The sequence below is a fragment of the Sceloporus occidentalis genome, unplaced genomic scaffold (assembly GCF_023333645.1).
Source record: "Sceloporus occidentalis isolate IW3139 unplaced genomic scaffold, rSceOcc1.0.p SCAF_3, whole genome shotgun sequence".
In the NCBI taxonomy this organism is placed as follows: Eukaryota; Metazoa; Chordata; class Lepidosauria; order Squamata; family Phrynosomatidae; genus Sceloporus; species Sceloporus occidentalis.
The window spans coordinates 124,925,838-124,951,143 of record NW_028316983.1 but is presented as its reverse complement, the minus strand read 5'-3'; the positions used below and the strand labels follow the sequence as shown (position 1 = coordinate 124,951,143).

Below are 25,306 nucleotides of genomic sequence, written 5' to 3'. Positions count from 1 at the left end.
CCTCTCCCTGAGGGTGATCAGGGAGAGAATGAGAGTGAGAAAGAAACAGTTCCCCCCCCTAAAACAGAAATATTGTGCTGAATCATTTGATAGAGTATCAGAATGTCTCTTGAAAGAGTACATTTGTAGTCAAATACTGTTCTTATTGAGACTGCTTCACATTTTGGCATTGTTGGACCTCCTGTTTCTCCAACTATTTGCCTCACTCTTTTGCACCCATGTGTGAGAAGGTGTGACCACTTTCTGAGTGCACTTGTAACAGAGCAATGAAAGGAGCCATTAGGCAAAGATTATAAAATTGTCCAAACCCAACTAGAATTCCCAGCAGTGATTCAGCAGGTGGCTTTCTTTAAAAAAAAAAACAAACAAAAAAACTGTAAACACACCATTTTAAATAAGACACCAATGTTTACAGGTACACTGGTCCATGTGCCAGTCCTGGTTATCCCACCCCTCCCACCCCTTCCTTATAAAACAGGCCATGATAACAAAAATCTTCATTCCTGACATGTTGAAGCACAGGTAACAAACAGATAGAAAAGATCAGATGCTGTGGGTTAGGTTCTCCTTAAAAGGTTCATTTGGTTTTGTTTTCTTCCTAGAGGGCTCCTTAGAAATACCTGAGATGCAGGAGATGTTCTCTCATTTGATCCAAATGTTGTGCCAAGGGCAGCTCTCCATGCTGGGATGAGAGCAGATCCCCCTCTCCCTCCCCCTCCCCCTCGGAAATGAGCAAGTGCTGATATCTAAGGAGCCTCATCATGTGTCCAAGATCTCTCTGGTGGGGGATTGCTCATGAGATATGCCTTGAGTAGTATGGCCGGTCTGATTGTGGGGCACTGAGTTCTGCTGCAGCTCAAGTGCAATAGCATTTTGTGGGAATTCCTTCACCTGCTTCTTGTACTCAAGGAAAGTGCAGGCCTTGGTGGCAATGGCAATTATGTTCTTGCCAATAAAAATTGTGGAGACCCTGCTATCTTGGAAAAGAACCATATTAATAGCCCGAATGAATATGGTGACAATATTGATGGTCACCAGGCTCAGGACAGGGTACAGCATCATTTTCTGGGGAGCAATGTGCTCCCCCTGCATGCTAATCTCACTGAGGGAAACACAAGGCAGAATCAGGAGCAGAATGTAACAGTAGAAGAACATGAGCCCTTCCGCCCAGATTGGCAGCCCAGTCTTGTGTGGCTCCCACAGGTTGGCCTGAATGTCTAAAATATCCAGGAGGTCTAAGGCCACCCAGAAGAGACGCCCTCTCAAATCCTCTTTCTTCCTGAAGGTGCGTATGTATTCCATGCTATCCAAGGCCACAAGCACCAGGTATAGCCCGGGCACACAGATAGAGAGAAGCAGAGTCAGTGCTTTCCTAGCCACTGTCTCCAAGTTTCTCTTATCAGCCTTGTAGTTCTGGAATATAAAATACAGTTTTATTTCCAGCACAAAGATGTAGAGGAACCACAGGATCATAGCATAGCCACGCTTGGCAGTCTTCACCTCAGCCCCCACCCAGACAGCTACATAGCGCAGTACTATCAGAAAGCAGATGTCTCCCACCAAGACAATGATGCAAACGCCAATCTTACGGGGACCTTGGTTCTGCTCCACCAGATAAGCATCCATGAATGCCATGCTCGTCATGATAACAATAGTGGTGAGACACACGTGACGCTTGTCTGGAGGTGGAAGCACCATGGTGAGATGATGGAACCACCCGCACTCTCCTCGTGGCCTCCTTGTGTTGCTACAAGTGCAGGCCTATGTGCATCAGAGACAGAGTCTCATTCAGTGGATGTCAGTAGTACTCATACAATAAGGTCCAGCCAGGCAGTGAGAAATGAGCAAGGTTTTCATGTGATATCCTCAGGTTCCAGAAGCTCTGCAGCAGAACACACTTGGCATAATCATAAACACAGAAGATTTTGCTATATATGGAGCAAGGCTCCCATTTGCAAAACCCTCAGATATGTCCTCAGCTACACCTCAGAGGAATCATCTTCAACATTTTTCTTAGTATCTATGAAAATACCTTTGAGAAACCTCTGTCTTTCTGCTTTCAGCTATGATTCTCTTTATGTTTCCATCGTTAAGCTCCTTCTTGTGCAATAGGAACATCCTTCACTGGCCTGCAGGTAAACTTTCTTATGGGCTTTCTGGCAGCAACTCATGCGTATTCTCAGCAATTAGAGAAATTATCAGGCAGCCATATCAGGGTGACAGAGGAATAGCAGATTACAATGTTTTGCTCCCCAAATGATAAGTGATTGCAAGCAGGGCTGACTTCTTCCCAGGGTATCTTTTCTCTTATGGCTCCCTGTTTTTTCTGCATTAAATCTATCTGGAGCAGTATCCATTGTGAACAAGGCCTTCTTTTCCATGTGAGGGTACTGATCCACCACCTCTTTCCTGGTGACATTTACTTTGGTCTGGAAAAGAACAAAGAAAAGACAAGTGAGCAAAGTTTTTGCCATTACATCCCATTTATATTACTGTAATGCACTCTACATGGGGTTTGCCTTTGAAAAGTACTCAAACTTCAGCTGGCTCAAAAAACTGCAGCCAGCTTGTTAACTGGACCTGGCTACAAGAGCATACACCTCTCTTGCTGTGACAGTTCCATTGGTTGCCAGTCTGTTTCTGGGCACAATTCAACATGCTGTTTTAAGATATAAAACCTTATACAGCTTGGGTCCAGGTTATTTGAAGGACCGTATCTCCCTATATGAGCCCACTAGAGTCTTGAGATCATCTGTCCCACCATCTTCTCAGGCACGTTTGGTGAGAACAAGAGAGAGGAACTTCTCAGTGGCTGCGCCCAAGATCTGGAACTCCCTCCCCAGGGAGGCAAGGATGGCTCCATCCTTACTGTCCTTCTGACTCCAGGTAAAGATGTTTTTGTGCAGTCCAGCCATTTAAGCTGATAAGAGCTGGGTTTTTTAAGTTGTGCTACATAAATTTTAATGATTTGTATTTTTAACATGTTTTAATTTATAACTGCTTTAACTTTTTTAATTGTTTAATTGGTTTTTAAATTTTATATTTATATATTTTAATATTATTGTACTTTTTTAAATTGTATTGTTTTATACTTGCTGTTTGTTGCCTTGAGTCCCTATATTGGGAGAAAGGTGGGATTTAAGATGATGATGATGATGATGATGATGATGATGATGATGATGATGAGTAGTAGTAGTAATAGTCAAGAACAAGCATGAATTGAAGATGAGATTGGCTCCCATTCAATAGGGTATTGAACTAGCACCTCACCAATATAACATTTCCCTACTGACCTGCATGAAGCCACATATATAGCACAAAGCATTACAGAACAATACCAACATTTTTCAAGTTGGCCAGTTTCCACAACTTTAGGGATATAACAGATTAAACTGTACAAACAACATATAGTCTAAAATCTGGCCATTGATTCACACAGACTATAACCTGCACTTTTGCCTTTCTAGCAGGGTGTCCAGACACAAAAGAGGAGTGTCAATTGTCATATGAACCTAGAGGAACTGTTTACTCATACATGTGCCCTGTTAAGTTAAACGTGCATAAAAGAGGAATACCATTTGTCTCTACAGTGTAAAATCTGTCTGGAAACAAAACTGCATCTACAAGGTTGAGGATGTAAAAGGGATTTACGTTGGATGGTGTTGGGGGGCACATCTTCAACACTGGATTTGTATTTAGCTTAACTTTTTATACCAAGTAATATATTTTAATGTTTTCAATGGGTAGTCATGTTTTTTTCAGGAAAAACAATAAGATCTAATATTTGCTCTTGACTATGCTAAAGTATCTGCCCTTAAGCAGGAAATCAGGTCATCCTTTCCCCACTCCAATTCCTGCTACTTGTCTCTATTTTCCTCTGTTTCTGCCCTATGATCAGATGGCAGACACTTTCAGAGCCATCTGTGGTATTTCCATGGTTCTGTACCTTTTTTGCCATCAGTGAAAAACTGATTGCCGGGGAGGAGGGGGACCTTCGAGAATACCAATTGAATTGTCTATGCCAATATAATTTTTGGCCCCAAACACACTGAAGAAATAATCCAGTTGGAAACTGCTTTAACTGCCATGGCTCAATGTTAGGGAGATCTGGGAACAGTAGTTTTGTGAGACATTTAGCCTTCTCTGACAGAAAGTTCTGGTGCCACAATAAATACCATTCCCAGGATTTCCTTAGCACTGAGCCAGGGTAGTTAAAACAGTCTCAAACTTAATTACTTCTGCAGTGTGCTTTGGACCATTGCTATTCTTTTATTTGTACTATACTTGGAATGTACATGCCCACTTTTCATGGTTTCCTCTCTTTATTAATCCCCACAGCAATACTGGAAGTTAGGCTTGCTGACAGGGAGTGGTTACTCAAAGTATCACAGTAATTTTTATGACCAAGCAGAGATTTGTTACATGTTCAGAACTTTAAACATTGCTCTATACTAGTCCTCTCAGATCAGTTGTAACTATTAAAAATGATAATTTAATTTAAAAAATAGGTAATTGGTTCCATTGTAATTTACCCTCCTATAAATTAAAACCATTAGACCTGGTCTTACCTTCTGGGGCAGCAGAGAACAGACCTCCTTTCTTCTGTACCTCATGAAGAATGCAAAGAATGTCTTTGACAAAAACATAGCAAATCTGACCAAGAGGGCATTAAGCTAAATCTTTGTGGGGAAGGAGATGATGGGAAACATCTGTCCAAAAGCAAGTTCTAAACACAAGAATGTGAATTCTGAAGGGGAAACTGAGGGAGAGGATGGGCACCACAGTAAAAGTTCCAATAAAATAAATGATGTTAACAAACAAGGCTTTAGATGTCTATATACCAATGCATAGAGTTTTCAAACAAATAAGATGAGCTTGAAGTTCTAGTGCAGGAAGGTAAATACGATTTATATGTCTGACAGAGGCTTGGTGGGATGACTCCCATGATTGGACTATAACAACTGAAGGCTATAATCTGTTCAAACAGAAAAGATGGTGAAGATAAGGGGGAGTAGTATTGTATGTCAAAGACAAAGTGACTTGTACAGAAATCCAAGTGAGTGATAAGACTGAACCACCTGAGAGCATTTGGGTAAAGATGCATGGAGAAAGAAATAAAAACAGCATTATGGTAGTAGAAACTACTTGGGCCATTTGGGGGCATAATGCTCTGTACTGACCCTGGTAAGCAGCCAATGTAGATATGCCCAAGGTACACATAAATCTATCTATAAGCAAGGCATCAGAACTGCACAATTTAACAGTAAATCAGTGTTTTTGAAAGAAAAATGCAGCTTTACGCATTGCTAAATTTCATCAGTAAAATCAGCAGTGATGGCTGGAAGTATGATGTAGCCCACTGAGAAGCTTATGGTGAAGGAATGACACCTGAGTCCAGAGACATTTCCTATTCCAGGGTACAACAAAGGGAGGAACACAAAACTTTCAGTCAGATTCAAAATACCTAGAAAGTATCAGAATATTTCTGATTTTTGGCACTTCAGTCATTATGCTATGCTAACCTACTTAATACCATTATTAGCTCAACCAAAAGGGCACACATCTTTTCAAATGTTTGAAATATTGGTTGGATGAATAAAGATATTACATTAATATGGATTTTAGTAGCTTTTTATGGCCAATATGGCTGCCTTTACTTTTAGGTTTTTTTATTAACACATTATTTTTAATAACATAAAACAACATACAACTACTAATCTAAGACTGACTGCTTCTACAAATCAAATACTAACCAGCTACACAAAATACAGTGCTACCTCGGGTTACGAATTTAATTCGTTCCGCGGCGCCGTTCGTAACCCGATACATTTCGCAACCCGAAAAGGCGCTGGAAAGCCGCTAGCCGCGGCTTCCGATTTGAATTTCGCACCGAAATTAATTTCGTAACCCGAAAAATCTTTCGTAACCCGGAACAGTTTTTTCCAATGTAACTTTTTCGTACCCCGGAAATTTCGTAACGCGGTGAATTCGTATCCCGGGGTACCACTGTAACTAGAAAACTTAACAAAATAAAAAAGAGGGGGGACATACAGCTTGTAACTTGCCAGCTAATAACTGTAATTGCCAAATTATTCTACTTCCTCTCCATATATGTATAGATTATATGCAGGGTGACCAGACACCCTCCTTTCCCAGGACACCTTCTACATTTCAGCCTTCTGTCCAGGAGGAATTCCAAAATGTCCTCCATTTTTAACATGACAAAGAAGCATCAATTTATATTAATATTAGTAGTTTTAGCCTTTATTTTGTAATGTCCTACATTTTTCCTGAATGTCCTATATTTTGCATTGCTTTGTCGTCCTTTGTGGTTAGAACATCAGATCACCCTGATTATAAGAATATAACCCCTCAAAGATACCATCAAGTACAGCAGAAAATTGCAAACCATGCTGAGAGTATGAAGACTCATTCTAAGTGATGATAATGACCGTCAGATATAGTGGAGCAGCATGTATGTGTTAGTGTGTGCTGACATACTGCATGAAATCATATGGGGCACAACAACTGCTCAACTTCCATGCTAAAAACTGAGGTTAGACCCATGGCCTATTCTGAGCAGAGCAGCACTCTGGCTCAGATCACAAGCAGCCTTGTTCCCATCTGCCCTAGTTCTTTCATGGGAAAGCCTGTCTGCCAGGGAACATAGCATAGCAGCTCCTTTTGGATAACAGTGGCTTGTTTGATCAATATTTACCTTATTTCTTTCAAAATCAAGAGATGCAGGAAGAATTTTTGGGAGTCTGTTTCTATTTAGAATATCGGAATCAAACTAGAGTTTTGATTATCTTTGGCATAAAATATCAAAATGGCAGGGAGGCTTTCATACACACCTAAGCTAAAGAGAGTAAGATCCAGAATCCTTTATTCGAATAACCAAAATGCACAAAATACACAATGCGAGTGTTTGAAGCTCCACTAGTTTCTTCATCAGGCAAAATTGTTAAGATTCTTTCCTACCTTTGCCTGATGAAGAAGCCAGTGGAGCTTCAAAAGCTTGCATCATGTATTTTGTGAAATTTGGTTGGCTGAATAAAGATTGCCCTTGTTTTGTGCATTTTGGGTGTTATTGTACTATTCTATGACCAATACCGCTGCCTCTGAATATATCTCCTAAGCTAAAAAGAAGGAAATGCTACATCTCCTCTCTTTTGCTCACACCTTAGATGTAATGTTAGAAGTAGGGATTCAAGCCTTCATTAATTTAACTAATTTCATGCATGCATATATATATATATATATATATATATATATATATATATATATATGACATATATTTACAAGCTGTGGGTATAAAGAGGGCTGGCTGTAACTCCCTATATGGAGCTTTATGCTACATGGTATATTAGATCTGAGCATGTGTGCTACCAGAAAACAAGGCAAGTCTATTTTTCCAACCTCAGAAAAAGGCAGTGTTCTTTGGTGTTCTTTGAACCAGACTTTGCCATGAAAACCTAGTCTGGGAAAGACACCCACAAAGTGGCTAACCTTATAACAACAGTATGCAAAGGCATCTTGTAGCACCTTGAGACCAATTTAAGGAAAGAGATAGGCAGCGTGATCCTTCATGGCCTTGAGCCCAATTCATCATATGCATGATAGACCTTGTCACAATAGGTCTACCAAGACAGAGACCAGTTGTATGGCAAGCCCATCAGCAGGCTTTCTTAGTTAAAATTTAACTATTTTGACTAGTAAACAGGTAATTGTGTTCTTCTTTTGTGGCAAATCCCCTCAAGGCTCTACAGGATGCCTGTATGGGATTTGAAGCAACCCCTTAGCAGAAAAATGTGTTTTTATTGTTTTAAAACACTCATGGGAAAAGGGGGGATTCTCCTGGGATGGAGAGGAGGCTGTTTGTTTGTTTCTGATTAAGAATTTTGCTTAACCCCCTGTATTAGTGAGAACCAACTCATAGAAGAAACTTTTTTTTTAGTTTCTTCCTTTTAACAGACATCTATCCTATGAAAGAAGGGAAGGAGAAGGGGGAGACCAAGAGCTTATCCCATCTGCCCTTCTGGCAGAGTCCCAAACCTTATGCTAGGCATAGTGCCTGCAATGGCAATGGCAGAGACCTGAGCAAGGGCAGGTTTCAGTAATGCTTATTATATCATATTTGCTTTGTTGTTCTAGGAGTTCAAGTTCATCTTGCTTATTCCGCATGTTCTGTGCATTAGTGTAGAGACATCGAAGACTATTTGCTGCCTGTGCAAGTTTTTTTGCCTCCCACTTTTGGGTCCTTGTACTGTTTGTCTTGTTCCCTCTATGACAGTTTGACTATTTTCTCCAGCCCTTTTGCCTTCCAGAATACTGTCTCCCTTCCCCACATAACTCAGTTTAAAGCCCTCCTAGTCGAATTTTTGAAACTATTGGCAAAAACATTTCTTCCAACTGGCGTGAGATGCAACCCATCCCTTACCAGAAGTCCCTCCTCATGGAACCTCAGACCATGCTCCAAAAATCTAAATTGTTCTTGGCGGCACCATCTGCGGAGCCAGTTATTCACCTCTGCTATTTTCCTCTCCCTTGCTGGATCATGCCCTTCGACTGGGAGAAGAGATGAGATGACAGCCTGTGCATCCATCTCTTTCAACTTTTTACCCAAAGCCTCATAATGCCTTATGGTATTCTGAAGGCTGTACCTTGCAGTATCATTGGTTCCCACATGAACCAAAACAAAGAGGTAATGTTCAGTAGGCTTGACCAGTCTTATCAGCCCCTCCGTCATATCATGGATCTTTGCCCCAGGGAGACAGCACACCACCCGAGACATCTTGTCAGGCCCACAGACCACTGATTCAGTACCTCTCAGCAAGGAGTCCCCCACGACCACCACACACCTCCTCCAAGGCTTAGTAGCAGCTGTTCCCTTTGGTGATACTCCCTGGGTCCCCTGCTCTGTCCCTGAGGTCTGTCCTTGCTGCTGTTCCTCATCATCTTTAATAACAGAGAGAGGTTCAAATCGATTCTGTAGCTGCAAGCTCACAGAACGTTCCCTGGTTTCCCTACTTCTCTGTGTGAAACTTCCTCTGTTGTTGTTGTTATAGTTTATTTCTATAGTGCTGTAAATGTACACAGCACTTTACATACAAATAATCAAATCAATAAAAATATAAAACCTGCCAATGGCGTGCAATCTCTGTGTGTTTCCCCCCAAAGACCCTTAGGTCCGTTCTGTGAAGGAAAACCTCTTGCTCCCTAAGATGCTGAAGAGTAGATACCTGGGCCTCCAGCTGCTGTGTTGATATTTTGGGTGATGAACCTTGCCTGTGATTCCAGTCTGGTACCAAATGGATGAAGATGCTGGTTATCTCTCCAACTCAAGAACAGAGCGAAACTCCAAATACAGGCTTTCAGCTTGCTGGAACAATGCCTGGAGAAACAGCTGCTAAATCAAAGAATCACTCTCTAGCAGTTCACTCCTTAGAGGGCTTTATTACTTTGTTTCAGATAAACACGAACTAGTCATTACTATACAAAAAACTCTTACCGACACACCACACTATCTCAGACTCCCAGACTCCCACAATCCACCAGAACAGCGTTTTCCTTATATACAGTATTACCATGAGGCGACCACTAAGTCCAGCCTCTTCATATACAAGTTGCTATGCACCATAGACACTAATCCATCTTGAGACTGAAGACATAGCATATTTACATTTAGTCATCTCAGTTGACTTTGAACATCCGACTGCTGCTCTGGACTCCAGCTGTAGCCAGTTTAGGCTTCTGCAGCCATTGCCACATCTGAACATTTTCACCTTCAATATACTAACATGCTGGACTTTCTCTTTCAAGAGGGCTACCAACTTGCACTTGGTGTGGGTGAAGTTCCCCACATCCCTAGGCAAGAAGACAAACATCCCACAGGTGTTGCCGGTGACTGCAGCAGGTCCCTCAATATCTATACTGAGAAGTCTTAAGAGGCACTGAAACAATACTGTGGGCTTCCTCTGTTAAACACCAGTGTAAAGAAAACCTGCTGGCTTGGGCTTTGTCCCTGACCCCAAGATCTGTTAGCAAGCTCAATCAACTGGGACTATAGTTATGTAGAAAGCTCCTACTAGCTCTTTCCAGAGGTAAGTCTCAGACTCACTTCCTCTAAATACAAGTCCCCACAAGCCCCTTAAGGAAAAAAGTATAAAATTTAAAGGAGCCCCTCTCACACACTCTTCCCAGGTACTTTCTCCTCTGTACTTTAAAACCTCTTTGACTATAAAAAATAGAAGGAAAATTCACACGCCGTTAGGTGTGCGCTTCTGCTAGGAGCTATGTAGAATTAGGCTTATAGCGCCTCCTCCCAGTGATCTACAGAAATGGGTCACAATTTTAAAAGTTTGAGAACTCATCCCAGCAAAATGAACACAGAGAACCAACAGCCTTCCCTTTTTCCAAGAGAACCCCCTTATGAATTTGCTGAATTCCAGTCAATGTGTTTTTCTGCAAATACAATATTTTTCAGAAAACAAATATTCTGCAAAAAGACCTGAAATACATTTTTTGGTAGAGGTTGACCAATTTTTTTTAATGAGGTGTATCAGTGTACCGAGCTGTGTCAAACCTTGGTTCCATGTAACCCACTCTAACAAACTCTAATTCAGCATCACTAAGAAAGTTTAAAAAAAAAACCTGGGAGAAATAACAGTTGAGTTTGCTGCTTCAGAGACTAGGACACAAAGCAATGGATGCAAACTACAGGAAAAGATATTCTACCTAAACATTAGGAAGAACGTCCTGACAGTAAGAGCTGTTCGACACTGGAATACACTGTCTGAGTGTGGTGGAATCTCATTCTTTGGAAGCTGTATGGCCATCTGTGGGGGGTGATTTGATTGTGTATTCGTGCAAAGTATAGGGTTGACTTGATGGCCCTTATCTAACTGTTCTGATGCATAACTTGTATTCAGAACAAGAAGCTCCCATCAGAACTGAAGACATAGAATAGTTCCCAATTGCCAAAAGGGTCAGGCAAAGCTGCATAATATCACCCTATCTATTCAATCTGTACACAGAAAATATTGTATGCAGAGCAGGCTTAGACTTAGAGGTAGGAAGAGTGAAGATCAGAGGAAAGAACATTAACAATCTAAGATGTGCAGATGACACAATATTAGTAGAAGAAACCAACAGAGACCTGGAACAATTACTAAAGAAAGTCAAGGAGGAAAGTGCCAATGTAGGATTAAGGCTGAACATTAAGAAAACAAAAATAGTGACCATGGAAGATCTACAAAAATGTATACTATATATTGAAGAAATTCAAATAATCAAGGAATTCTCATATCTTGAGTCAAATATTGATCAAAATGAAGACTTCATTCAAGAAATTAGAAGAATAGGAATGGGAAGGGCAGCTATGAAAGAACTGGATAGGATCCTAAAATGTAATGATATAACTCTAAACACCAAAGTGCGGATTGTTCAAGCCATTGTAATCCCCATCACCATGTACAGAGGTGAACACAGGACAGTGAAGAAAGTAAAGACAAAGAAAATCAACTCATTTCAGATGTGATGCTGGAGAAAAGTGCCAAGAATACCATGGATGACCAAGAAGACAAACAAATAGATTCTAGAACAGATTAAACCCGTCTCTCTCTGGAAGCCAGGATGGCTAAATTGAGATTATCATACTTTTCCCATGCCAGGAGAAGGCATGAATCAGTGGAAAAGACCATGTTACTAGGAAAGCTAGAGGGCAGTAGAAAGAGATGTTGGACCTGAGCAGAGCAGTGCAGGACAGGGGTCTTGGAGATGTCTCATCCACAGGGTCACCATGGGTCAAGGCCAACTCAAGGGCAGTTAACAACAACAAAATTAAAGTAGCTATCTTGAAACCCATCTCAGGAGAAAGATAGGATATAAATTCAATAAATAAAAAAAAACAGGTGAGGGGAAATTATAACTGTAACAATAGTAAGTCAATGGTGACTAAGTAGTGATGGTCAATATGGAACAGTTACCTAGATTTATTCATCTGTAACTGTTCTATATTCACAACTACTAGTTAGTCATCATTGTGACACTATGACCACAATTGTAACCTGCCTCCACAACCTGTTTTACTGGGCAACAGTATCATGGGGATAAAGCTCCATTGTGCCAGTGATCAGAGCATGCGTGAATAATGTTTCCGTCAAGGTTGAGGGGGTTGGGTCAGGAGAGGTTATTTAGTTAAGTATCCTTAACATAGCAGTACTGGAGGTGAGTGAGTTAAAATGTACAGGAGTGGTCCACTTTAAAGCAAACAACCACAGAAAAGACACAGAGAAATGGGGTGGCTTTTAAACTTTAGTGCATGACGAGCACACACTAGGGTTACAAAAGGGCGGTGCTTCCGCACCGCCCTAACCCTAGTGCGTGCTCGTCACACACTAAACGGCGGCGGCCCTTCCATACGGCCGCCGCCGTGATGACATCACGGCCGTGCCGCCTCTAGACGGGGCGGCGCGGATATGACATCCTTGCTCCGCGCCAGGGCGCTTAGTGCGCCCTGAACATGGAGCAGGAAGGAGCTCCGTTTAGTCCGCTGGGCGCAGCCTTCAGATGGCCCCTTTCTCTTCTCCCCGCCACCGCGGGGTGTCCTTGGGGCTTGAAGCCCCAGGGACACCCCTTTTCAGGCTGCGGGGAAGCGGCGTTTTGCTGCTTCCCCGCAGCCTGAAAAGCAGCGGATCGGGGCCTCAGCGGCTGCCGCTCTACACACTAAGGCCCTGATACACCGGGGAAAGGGGCGGGTGCAACCCGCCCCAAATGGGCGGTCTATAACCCGCCTAAGAAAGAATATGGCAAAAGCAGTCAGGGGATACAATGCAAAATCAATATCTAAACAGACTTTATTGACAATATAACGAACAGATTTGCGCTACTAACCACAATAGACCAAGAATCTATTAAAAGAAGAACGCAAACAGACACTTTCAATAGCCATAAAGGAAAAAAGAGAAGCAAAATAAAAGGGGGGTGGGAACAAACTAAGAACCATGAAACCAACAGTACAACGGCTAGTGTGAAAAGATAAAGAAAACTACTACAATGACTAGTGCAGAGAAACAGAATCATAGAATCATAGAATTGTAGAGTTGGAAGAGACCACAAGGGCCATCCAGGCCAACCCTCTGCCTTGCAGGGAATCACAATCAAAGCATCCCTGACAGATGGCCATCCAGACCGCTAAGGAAGGAGACTCCACTCCACTCCGAGGGAGTTTGTTCCACTGTTGAATAGTCCTTACTGTCAGGAAGTTTCTCCTAATGTTGTTTCTCTCCCCCTTAATTTTTACATAGATGCTCTCAAAATGGTTTTGTAGATTTAAATCATGGATCTGTTCACAGCTGTAAGACAACAACACAGAGGGAAGCTCAAGAGACTCATTCCCAAGATCTGGGAATCATAGAATCATAGAATCGTAGAGTTGGAAGAGACCACTAGGGCCATCCAGTCCAACCCCCTGCCATGCAGGAAATCCAAATCAAAGCATCCCTGACAAAGCATCCAGCCTCTGTTTAAAGACCTCCAAGGAAGGAGACTCTATCACCTTCCGAGGAAGTGCATTCCACTGTCGAACAGCCCTTACTGTCAGGAAGTTCTTCCTAATGTTGAGGTGGAATCTCTTTTCCTGTAGCTTGCATCCATTGTTCCGGGTCCTGTTCTCTGGAGCAGCAGTAAACAAGCTTGCTCCCTCCTCAATATGACATCCTTTCAAATATTTAAACAGGGCTATCATATCACCTCTTAACCTTCTTTTCTCCAGGCTAAACATCCCCAGCTCCCTAAGTCGTTCCTCATAGGGCATGGTTTCCAGACCCTTCACCATTTTTGTCGCCCTCCTTTGGACACGCTCCAGTTTCTCAATGTCCTTTCTGAATTGTGGCGCCCAGAACTGGACACAATATTCTAGGTGGGGCCTGACCAAAGCAGAATACAGTGGCACTATTACTTCTCTTGATCTAGACACTATACTTCTATTGATGCAGCCTAAAATAGCATTGGCCTTTTTAGCTGCCGCATCACACTGTTGACTCATGTTCAACTTGTGGTCTACTTGGACTCCAAGATCCCTTTCACACGTAGTTTCATTCAGCCAGATGTCACCCATCCTATATCTGTGCATTTTATTTTTCCGCCCTAAGTGCAATACCTTACATTTCTCTGTGTTGAATTTCATTTTGTTAGCTTTGGCCCAGCTTTCTAGTCTAAGGAAAGTTCAAATCAAGGACTGGGATGCTCTATGACTAGGGTTGCCATATCCCGCCGGGGGGCGGGACAATCCCGGTTTGGGCGGTGCCAACCCGGTCCCGGTCCAGTTTGGCGCCCAAACCGGGACGGCCCCGCCCACCGCGGCCACCTCAGGCCCCGTGGCGGCTCCAAGGCCTTGCTGAGGCCTGGGAAGGCTCTCCGCAGTTGGAGCTCCAGCCGTGGAGACACTCCCTCCCGGGCCCCAGCGAGGCCTTCGAGCTGGCTCCGCGGTCGGAGCTCCGGCCGCGGGGTCCTCAAGGCCTCCGCGAGGCCAAGGAGGAGGAGGAGGCCGCTTCCCACCGCGGCGATCGCCGCGATGAGGGTCAGCCCCCGCCTCCTTCCCGGCCTGGGAGCTGGCCTAGGCTCCCTCCCAGGCCAGGAGGAGGAGGAGGAAGCCTGGCACCGTGGCGATCGCCGCGATGCCAAGCTTCCCCGCCCCTTTCCCGGCCTGGGAGCAGGCCTAGGCTCCCTCCCAGGCCGGGAGGAGGAGGAGGAAGCCTGGCACCGCGGCGATCGCCGCTTTGCCAAGCTTCCCCCTGCCCTTCCCGGCCTGGGAGCTGGCCTAGGCTCCCTCCCAGGCTGGGAGGAGGAGGACAAGGACAAGGTTTAAAAATCTAGGACTTTTTTTTTTAATTTCCTAGCCAGGAAATTTTTTTTAAAAAATGTCCTACATTTTCAAACCATGTCCTACATTTGTCCAGGTTTGGAGGTCCTCCATTATGGCAACCCTATCTATGACAATAAAAAAAAACAAACACCAAAATTCAAGACCTGGAAGGAATAAAAAGACATTGGATGCAATACACAGAAGAGTTATAGAAAAGGATGACAAAATGAAGGACACATGTAATGAAGAGCCACATGAAGACGAAGCCCAAATTCTAAAAAGCAAGGTGGAAGTTGCAATAAGAGAAATAGCAATAAATAAATAAATAAATAACCAGGAATAGTCAATATTCCAACTGAACTGCTGCAATCCACATTGACAGAATCAACTCTAGTGCTAACCAACATATGTCAACAGATGGCTAGTTGGCTAAAATAATTAATAGGAATTTACCATACTGCAATATTTTATCACAAGTTCATGTGCTTTCAGATTCTATTCTAAGAGTTCAAGAGGTTCCAGATTAAATAATTTCTCAAACTAATAAGATTTCAGGTATAAAGGGATCAGATTTTGTCACATCTTGGGGTCACTGTAAGTCAATTAATAATTTGAAACCACATACACACATTTTGACTACTATGATTATTTGATGAAATTCTGTTCTCTTCCACAGTACTATATATAAAAATGGGAATAACTGCTTTCCTGTTACATCCTGGCTTTCAGATTCTCTCCCAAAGAAGATTTGCTTGGTGATAAAACTTAATTATTTCTATAGTTTTTTGTGGGGTTTTGGGCTATGTTGCCACAGATGCTGGCGAAACGTCAGGAAGAAAACTCTTCTAGAACATGGTCATATAGCCCGAAACCCCCACAAAAATCTATGGATGCTGGCCATGAAAGCCTTTGACTCTTAATTATTTCATTTTAAAATATATCCATGTATGCATTTTACTGTATTTTTTAAAAAAACAGAATCCATATCTCGATTAAGCGAACTCATAAAAAAGATACAAGATTTCCAGATCCTCAGATCTCTTCATCAGGCAACAGAAAATGAGGGTTAAGAAAAAATGAATGATCTGATGTTGAAATGGAGATGAAACAAAAATGAAATTAAGGATCAACTATGATTTGTTGGTTTCTTGCTTCTAGCAGCCCTAGGGCCTGTATAATCATCAGCTGGTACAGCCTAATCTGAATGTCTGCAAAACTCTGTTTCCCATTTCTGACTTGAACATCATGTCAGTCTTTCTCCCCCTCCTATTCCTACCCCACAGTTATTTTTTGTAATATACCACCAAATCTCCATTTGGAGTTCTCAAATGTTTGCACATTTTTGTAACTTCTGAATTGGCCTCAGAGATCTGATTTTTGGGAAGGAAAACTTTTCCATGTCAAACTAAATTTTTATTTGTTTAATTTTTTTTATCTATTAGTTTCACATTGGCTGCTCATATATGCAAAATTATAGTATAGTTCTATTGATTTTTGTTTGCTTTAAATTCTCCTGCAAATATGTCTGGACTGCGACATCCTGTGACATCCAACTGGGAATGGGCCTTCATTGAAACTTACTGTACATGTACATAATTATGCTGTACGTGCCCTGAATAAATCATAGAATCAAAGAATCGTAGAGTTGGAAGAGACCACAAGGGCCATCCAGTCCACCCCTGCCATGCAGGAAATCTCAATCAAAGCATCCCCGACAGATGGCCATCCAGCCTCTGCTTAAAGACCTCCAAAGAAGGAGACTCCACCACTCTCTGAGGGAGTGTGTTCCACTGTCGAACAGCTCTTACTGTCAGGAAGTTCCTCCTAATGTTGAGTAGAATTTCTTTTCATGGAGCTTGCATCCATTGTTTCGTGTCAGCAGCAGAAAACAAGCTTGCTCCATCCTCAATGTGATATACCTTTAAATACTTAAACAGGGCTATTGTATCACCTCTTAACCTTCTCTTCTCCAGGCTAAACATCACCATTTTAGTCGCCCTCCTTTTTCTCAATGTCCTTTATGTGGAAGGACGCTCCAGTTTCTCAATGTCCTTTTTGAATTGTGGTGCCCAGAACTGGACACAATATTCCAGGTGAGGCCAAAGCAGAGTACAGTGGCACTATTATTTCCTTTGATCTATACTTCTCTTGATACAACCTAGAATCATATTGGCCTTTTCATACTGTTGGCTCATGTTCAACATGTGGTCCACTAGGACTCCTAGATCTTTTTCACTCGTAGTCTCCCAGCCTATATCTATGCATTTCATTTTTTATACCTAAGTGCAGCATCTCACATTTCTTCCTGTTGAACTCCTCCTAATTTGGTGTCATTTGCAAATTTGATAAGCATGCCCTCTATTCCTTCATCCAAATCATTAATAAAGATGTCACCCCATGGGTCATTTCTCTCCAGGATGAAACAGATTTGCAGATTTTATATTATAATAATTTTAACTTGTGGTAATCAAGCACCACTGTGTTTACCTGGATATAAATACGTGGCCATGTTCTAGGATCATTAATGGAAGGCCTTCTTAGAATGTCCCATCAATCTGAGAATTTTGTAAGCCGCCCTGATCATTTCCATGGAAGGGCGGGGTATAAATAAAATTTATTATTTATTTATTATTATTATTATGTGGGAGAAGGAATTCTTGGTGGTGGCTCCTCAGTTGTCCCTAGGGAAGAACCCTTGGTGCTCACAATGTCTGTATATGTGAAACATTTTGTTTGTGTGTAATATTTCTTCTTGTGCTGGAACTTTAGGATTGTTTAGGATTTTAATACTAAATTTGTGTGTATCACTTACTATATTTTAGTCTGTGCTACGTTTCAACAGTATCTAAAGAGTGTTTAGGTTTTTGATTAAGTATTTACTTAACAAAGTAATCAGTATTAGTAAGAAATATGGGCTGAAATTTGGTTAGCTTATTCTTTCTCAAGTGTTAGAGATAAATGGTAGAACATTTTCCTGTATGCAAAAGATTCCATTCAATTTCTGGCATCTCCAAATGAGTTTAAGAAATGCCTTTACGTGGCTGTATGGACAGCCCTGGTCTAGATGAACCAACGACCTGACTTGTTAGAAGTAGCTTCAGATGATTTAAGACAGCAAGTGAATTCAGCCAGAATAACCTCAGAGCCAGTGAAAATATACTGGCTCTGAGGTTTCAGATATCTGGTTTGTCAGTTAACTGATGAATTCATTGCATTGCAGCATTATTTGATGTGCTCACAGCAACCACCATCAGAGATTGGAACATTATTTTAATTTTTTAGCAATATGCTTTTCAAAAAGTAATATATTAGTCATTACTTTTCTTGACTATTTTTAAACTCTTAAAAACAGAAAAATAGCCAATCCCCCAACTCCCCATCCAGCAAAACCCACATGTTACCAGCAGTTATATAAGGTCACAAAAGGAACATCGTTATATCCTTGTTACACCTCCCCCATTATACATTATAGGTGACTGTTATTTTCAGGCTCTGAGCACCATATCATAAATAATATCATTAAAATATTGAAAGCCAAGCAACTTGAAAGTTTATAGAAGTTATATATAGCGTAAAGCAACAGAAGAATGTTGAAATTATATTTTATCTGCGTCTATCACACACCAGAAACCTTCAAGCCAGCTTGTGTTTTGTCAATGCCTGGTGTAACAGGATGCAATCCACAGTGTTTATAAACACACAGTTCAAAGTGCACTCTATTTAACAGATTTATATACCACCCTTCATCATTGATTTTAGGGAGCTTATACTAGTAGATTCTGCCTGTTGAGCTTCTTCCTCTCCAGGTGTGCCGGGGAGTTGGTAGCCCAAACACATTACAACCCAGCTGCATCACTTCCTGGAGCCCTCACTAGCCCACTCCATTAAATATATAATAATTAACAGATTAACTGCAACCTCCCAGAGGGCCTTTTCTGCAACTGCTCCCAGACTTTGGAATGGCCTGCCGGATGAGATCTGTCAAATTACCAACATTGGCGGGATACACACCGCCATATAGTACGTATTGTATACGTACTAGGGTTAGGAAGGGGCGGTGCTTCCGCACCCCCCTAACCCTAGTACGTATACAATACGTACAAGATGGCAGTGCCCCTTCCACATGGGCGCCGCCATCTTTACGTACTGGACGCATAGCGTCCAGACGTGTCGCGGCGCCTATGACGTCGCGAATGCGCCAGCGGCGCTTCGCGACATCATCAGTGCGCCACAAGAAGAAGCTCCGAAATGGAGCTTCTTTTTTGCTCTGCGCGGGAGCTGCGCAGTTTGGCTGCTGCAGCTCCCGCGCGGAGCAAATGGCGCCGGCGGGTAAGCGCCGCAAAGCGGCAGTTTGTATCCCGCCTTAGACAACTTCAAAAAAGCTGTCAAGATGCATCTCTTCCAGCAGGCCTTTCCTGAATAAAATTCCTCGGCCACAGAATGATACCCCCTCACACCATGTATTACCACCACCCTGCCCATGTTATGCTATTATTAATAGATTGAAAACTCTTTTAACTGTAATATATCTAATTCTTTTTTAAGGGGGGGATTGTAATTTTATGTACAATATTGTATATGGATGCTTTAGTTGGTAGCCGCTTTGATTGTCTTGCTACAGAAAAGTGGGATAGAAATAAACATTTTATTTATTTATTAAGATCAGGGTAGCCCCAGCTGTATCCAGGCAGCATGAAGATACAGTGGTGCCTGACAGACGATTAACACCATTGCAGCCAACACAAAGCAGAAGGTCTGCTGCCATTCTAAGTGTGGGCTGAAATGCTGTCTTTTCTAGAAATGTGGTGGTTGAGGCAGTATTAACAGCCTGTGAATCACAGATGTATTAGATGGAGTCTGTGACATCAGCACAATGGCAAGGATTAAATGTAGGGGGAAGTAGCTTTCTTTTCCAGCTGACTTCCCAGCCCCAGCCATTTTAGCTAATACAGCTGGCAAGCAGGCTAGTCTTGGGAATCAGGGGCTGGTTCTGCAATTATTACTCTCTGGTTAAAGAGAAAGCATGTTTTTTTCACCACCCTTTGCTTTTCCTTAGTGGAAGGATCCAAAGTTGTGTCAAGAGAAGAATGCTACTTTTTCCTATCCACAAGACTCACCAGAAGAGGCAGAGACTCTAAACATCTGCTAAATGCCCTTGCAAGCAACTCCACAACTTGCCTTCATCTCCCTCCAAATGCTACATGCTCCTGTCAGGTGCACCAGCCTGAGAGGCCTACTTTATCAAGAGGAAGTGAGGCTTTCTCCCAAATGGTGGGATGATGCCAGCCGCTGTACCGAGAAGGTAGAGGTGAAGGAAAGAGGGGCCTCAGATACTTGTTTGAGAGCTGAGGCCCTTTCACACTACACAGTTATAGAACTATGATTCTGCTCTAACTGTCATGGCTGCCTCCTACAGAATCCTATGATTTATAGTCTGGTGAGACATTAGAGAAGCTCTTGGGGTGAGAGCCAGTTGCAGGATTCCACAAGATGTTGTCATGGTAGGTAAAGTGAAATCATAGCACTATAACTGTGTAGTGTGAACAGTTCCTTGAAGGGGGTAGGTGTCTTCTTTCTCTCTCTCCTTTTAGTGCTTGGGCTCTTCCTCCTTAAGCCAATTGGGTGCCCAGACTGCCCTCTGCAAGACCATGCATTCCTTAGCCTAGATTTCTGGTTTTCTCCAGAGCCAGCAGCCCTGAACAACATCTCTCATATTTGCATCCAGCCTTAGACTATGGCTATAACTGCTTGGATTTGTTGCTTTCTTCTTGCTGACCTGCATATATTCCTTTTACTAAACCAGTTAACTAGAAGGGATGCTGTAGTCTAAAACTTAGTTTTATTCCATTCCATTGCCTACTGTTACCTTCCATATGGCTTCAGAAAAGAGAGCAGGCTATAAACCAAGATAACATAATTAATCTCCAGACCTGAAAACCTCTGCAGTTCTAAATGAGCACCTCAGCATCCTTAGATGCTGCCTCCTCTTACCATTTGGGAGTGGGTTGTGACAACTCAGAAAAGAGAGGACATTTTCCCTATTCTTCTTCACATGCTCAGGTCTTACTCGTTTTTATCACATGGGAACAGGTGTCCTTATCCCATGCAGAAAGAGTGAGTGAAAGTGATTGTGCGAAAGGCTTTCTCACTACACTGTACTGATCCTGTCATGTCTTGTTGCTGAAGTGGAATTACATTAATGGGATGTTCTGATAATACAGATAATACTGATGCAGTGAGAAAGCCCTTTGTATGATCACTTTCACTCGTACTTTCTGGATGGAATAATGTCTGGATAAGTGCAATTTAGTGTGAAAGTCCTCCCCATGATCATGCAAGAAGCATGAAACTGGGACAGGACAATGATGTCCCGTCCCTTGTGTGATAAGCTCCTTATGGTGGCACTACATAAACTCTCTTAGAGGAGGATGGGGGCACCAAGAATCAGCACCAAGAGTGAGGCAGCAGGTGTCTCATGAGGAGCTGAGGCCTCTGATCTCTGAACTGCTTCATCCCTAGACGTTCAGCCCCAAGGCAGGAGGAGGGCAGGAAATTTTAGACTCTTCAGGGCCACAGGGGCCCCTCTTTTTCTTCACCTGAGACCCAGACAGCAGCTGGCACTGGGTGGCTGTGCTTCCAGACCCACTTCCTTCTCTCTCTGCTCTGCTGCCCAGAGGGTGGGCACTTCTGGGCAAAAGGAGGCAGCAGCTACTCCTGGGCCCCCTTCCTCTGGGCAGCAGGGAGGGGGGCAATGGAGAGGAGGCCCGTGATGAGGCTGGCCTGAGGCTGTGGGTAGACCAGAGGGGTGTCCCTCACGCATGAGGGGCAGCAGGGCAAGAGAGAAGGAGAGAGAGCATGAGCACCACTTTCCTTCCCTGGCAGCACAGGGCCTAATGGTGGGCAGAGGGGGATGCCTGGGCCTCTTCCTTCCTTCCATCCTTTTTCCATCCGTCCATCCTTCTGCCTTCCTTCCTTCCTCCATCCATCCATCCATCCACCCTTCTTCCACCCATTCATTCATCCTTCCATCGTTCGTTCTTCCTTCCTTCCTTCCTTTCGTCCATCCATCCATCCACCTTCCTTCCTTCGGGGTCTTCCCTCCGGGAGGGACCCTGGGCCTTCCCTGAAGGGGCCGGAGGCATGAGCTCGGCCTTCCCCTCTCGGTGGGCATCCCCTCCTCTGGCCTCCATCCCGGGGGCAGGGCCGGGGCAGGCAGGTCTTCCTTGGGGCACCCCTTGGCCCCCCCACCCTCCGGCCCTCCCTCCAGCCCCCTGCCCCCAGAGAGAGCCCCTTCCTGGGCCCTGGGGCGAGGCGGGAGGAGCCCCCTGTCCCCCCGTCCCTCTCAGAAATGCCCTTCCAGAGACCTCGGGGGGGGGCAAGGGAGCAGAGGGAACCCCCACGCTCCCTCCCTGCCTCCTCCTCCTCCGCAGTGGCTCCCTGCTTACCTTCTTCCTCGGCCAAGGGGAGGGGGAGGCCGCCCTGCCCCCTCCCCGCCGGAGCAATGCTGGGGGGGGGGCTCCCTGGGAGGCTCGTCTCTCTCCTCGGAAGGATGCTCTCGGGCCACTGGACCACCTGCCTCCGCAGCCGAAAGACGGAGGGTCTGGGAAACAGGAACCCACCGAGAGAGGGAGGGAGGGAGGGCGCGCAGGTGGACGGATGGGGGGGGGGGGAAGAGAGGCTCTGGTGACGTCAGCAAAAGGGGAGGGGGCGAGGGATGCTCCCCGAATGATCAGCCCTCCCCTTGGAGCATCACTAGGAACAACCCTGGGCTTCTCTTGAGATGAGCCTTTTCTCCTTGCTTTTCCTTTTGGGAATGTCCCACATTTCTCTGGAAGGGGCCCTGCTCTCCCCCTCCTCCTCCTCCTCCTCTGCAGATCCATCACACAGGCTGAGAGGGCAGGCTGCAGAGAGGCAACCTGCACCCATCCAGATGTTGCTGGACTCTAACTCCCATCCCTCCTGTCCCAGCAGTTGCAGCCTCAGGGCATCAATGCACCACCTTCCCAATTTCTTGGCAACCCATGAGCCCTGCTCCAATGGGGCTAGTTTTCAAGTCCATTATTTGCACATAGGATCATAGAATCATAGAGTTAGAAGAGACCACAAGGGCCATGCAGGAACTCTCACTCAAAGCATCGCCGACAGATGGCCATCCAGCCTCTGCTTAAAGACCTCCAAGGAGGGAGACTCCACCACTGTCAAACAGCCCTTACTGTCAGGAAGTTCCTCCTAAAGTTCAGATGGAATCTCTTTTCCGGTACTCCCTCCTCAATATCACATCCCTTTAAATACTTAAACAGGGCTATCATATCACCTCTTAACCTTCACTTCTCCAGGCTAAACATCCCCAGCTCCCTATTATTATTTAAGTGTCAACATTATGCATAAACTCTCTGATACCACTCCTGATAGCTCACAAAATGAAATTGGGGAAGGGAGAGGATCAGCTGAACTTGGATATTTTATCTGTCTGTTTTGACCCCCCCCCCCCCCCATTTTGCCAATATGACTATATTTTGCCTGTACAGGTTATGGTTGTCATCCAGAGTTTCTAAGCTCCGGCTTCTTTTTATATCCTCAGTCACATAGTTTGACACACCTGGTTCCTCTCTTGCTGAGGCAGGAAGGAAAGGGGCACACAGAGGTATGTGGGGGGGGGGGGGCTTTGCAGGATTGCTGCCCCAGGGCTCCACCAGCAGTGCCTGCCTTCCTCAAGGGTAGCCCAAGAGTCTGCTTTAGTCTGCACAAATTGCTGGGCTGCAGCGGTCTTGAATGGGAAAGTCCTCTGGCTACCCCACATTGCCCCATAAAGAGTGGGAAGGGAGGGCTGGCTCTCCCTCAGCCTGGCCTCATGCCTGGGTCCAGTCCTTGGCCCACTTGTAGACACATAATAGCCTGCCTCCTCATTGCAGAGATAATCCAGTTTCACACCACTTTAACTGCCATGGGTCCATGATATGGAACCCTGGGAAGGGTAGTTTGTTGTGGCACCAGAGCGCAACTGCAACAAACGACAATTCCACACATAGTTTGTTTTTGTTGTTCCACAACAAACTACAATTACACTAGAATTCATAGTTTTTTTGTGGGGCTTTTTGGGCTATGTGGTCGTGTTCTGGAAGAATTTTTTCCTGACGTTTTGCCAGCACTTGTGGCTGGCATTTTCAGAGAATGCTGGCATGGAAATGAGTGGGGTATATAAACTGTGTGACCCTTGGTTGAGAGGAAGTGATTTACATGTTAATCTGTGTGTTGGCCTGTTGTTGAATGGAAAGGCCTTGGGGTGTCCAGTTAATTAGTGATTCATTGCCTGCTGGGACCCTGAGGCCTTGCCATCCACCAACAGACCAACACAGAGATTAACATGTAAATCACCACTTCCTCTCAACCAAGGGTCACACAGTATATATACCCCACTCACTCCCATACCAGCATTCTCTGAAGATGCCAGCCACAAATGTTGGCAAAATGTCAGGAAAAAACCCTTCCAGAACATGGCCTCATAGCCCGAAAAATCCACAAAAAACTATGGATGCTGGCTATGAAAGCCTTCGACTTAATCCACAACAATTCCATAGCATGGCACCCTGGCTGTTAAAGCTGTGTCAAACTGCATTATTTCTGCAGTGAAGATGCAGCCATAGTTACCCACCAGGTGCTATAGGCATATTTCAGAGGAAGGAACTGGCAGAACCACGTCTGAGTATTTCTTCCCTAAGGACTTTATCACACGAGGAAAACTGGAAGTTTAAAATGGCCAGAACCTGGGGTTATCCAGGGTGTTAGGCACAATTTTCAGACACCGCTGTGTGCAAACCGCTTAGAATGAGAACAGAAAGTGACATGAATCAGGAAATAGTCATTTTCGGGAAAATACCGTGTTTTCATTTCCATTTCATTCAAGAATTCACTTTCTATGCGCAATTGCTGTAGTGTGAAAACAACTTAAGGGATTCTCCCTGTTGCCAGATTTCCCATGGTTCTTTGCTGCTTTGTCCCAAGACAGAGGAGGGCCTAGCTGAGCCCTTGACTGAGGGGGAAAGGGGCCACTTTGAGCTGAGGGAAGGAAAGAAGAGGCAACCGTCGACTTTTCCCTCGCCTCCCTTCCCAACCCTCCTGGTGTGTTTACCCTGGTCCCTAGGATGTTGGTGGCATATGATAATCAATTGCACATTTGTGTTCTTTTCGGGGATGCGGACACTTTAATCATTTTAGAGTCCCCGTGTGATAAAATCCTAAGGAAACCCTCTGAAAAAATGCATGGGCTTCCCATAAGTCAACATATGACTTGAACACACACACACATACATACAAGCCCATTCTTCCCCTACTACAAAAGTAGCCTGGTTTTTTTTTTTGGGGGGGGGGTATCCTTACCTGTTCTGCGAAGCAACTGTCAGCATCCTTTACCCAGAGCTGCCTCAGCATTTCCTATGGAAG

At 44.0% G+C, this 25,306-nt stretch overlaps 1 protein-coding gene across 2 annotated transcripts; it reads right to left on the bottom strand.

Annotated features, from left to right (window-relative positions):
• Positions 1-369: 369 nt before the first annotated feature.
• Positions 370-22,487, bottom strand: TMEM121 (transmembrane protein 121). 2 transcript variants are annotated; one of them, XM_089516071.1, is made up of 2 exons: positions 22,312-22,487; positions 370-2,429 (listed from the first exon to the last, which is right to left on the bottom strand). In XM_089516071.1, exon 2 carries the CDS (start codon positions 1,696-1,698, stop codon positions 760-762), a length of 939 nt encoding a protein of 312 aa, XP_089372197.1. In that variant the 5' UTR covers positions 1,699-2,429; positions 22,312-22,487; the 3' UTR covers positions 370-759. The 2 variants fall into 2 exon arrangements, with proteins under 2 accessions (XP_089372197.1, XP_089372199.1); XM_089516073.1 differs by lacking the exon at positions 22,312-22,487 and adding an exon at positions 9,243-9,322.
• Positions 22,488-25,306: the final 2,819 nt, after the last annotated feature.

Bases quoted from the DNA above. Each gene is read 5' to 3' on its own strand.
- TMEM121 (XM_089516071.1), bottom strand. From the start codon at position 1,698: ATGGTGCTTCCACCTCCAGACAAGCGTCACGTGTGTCTCACCACTATT.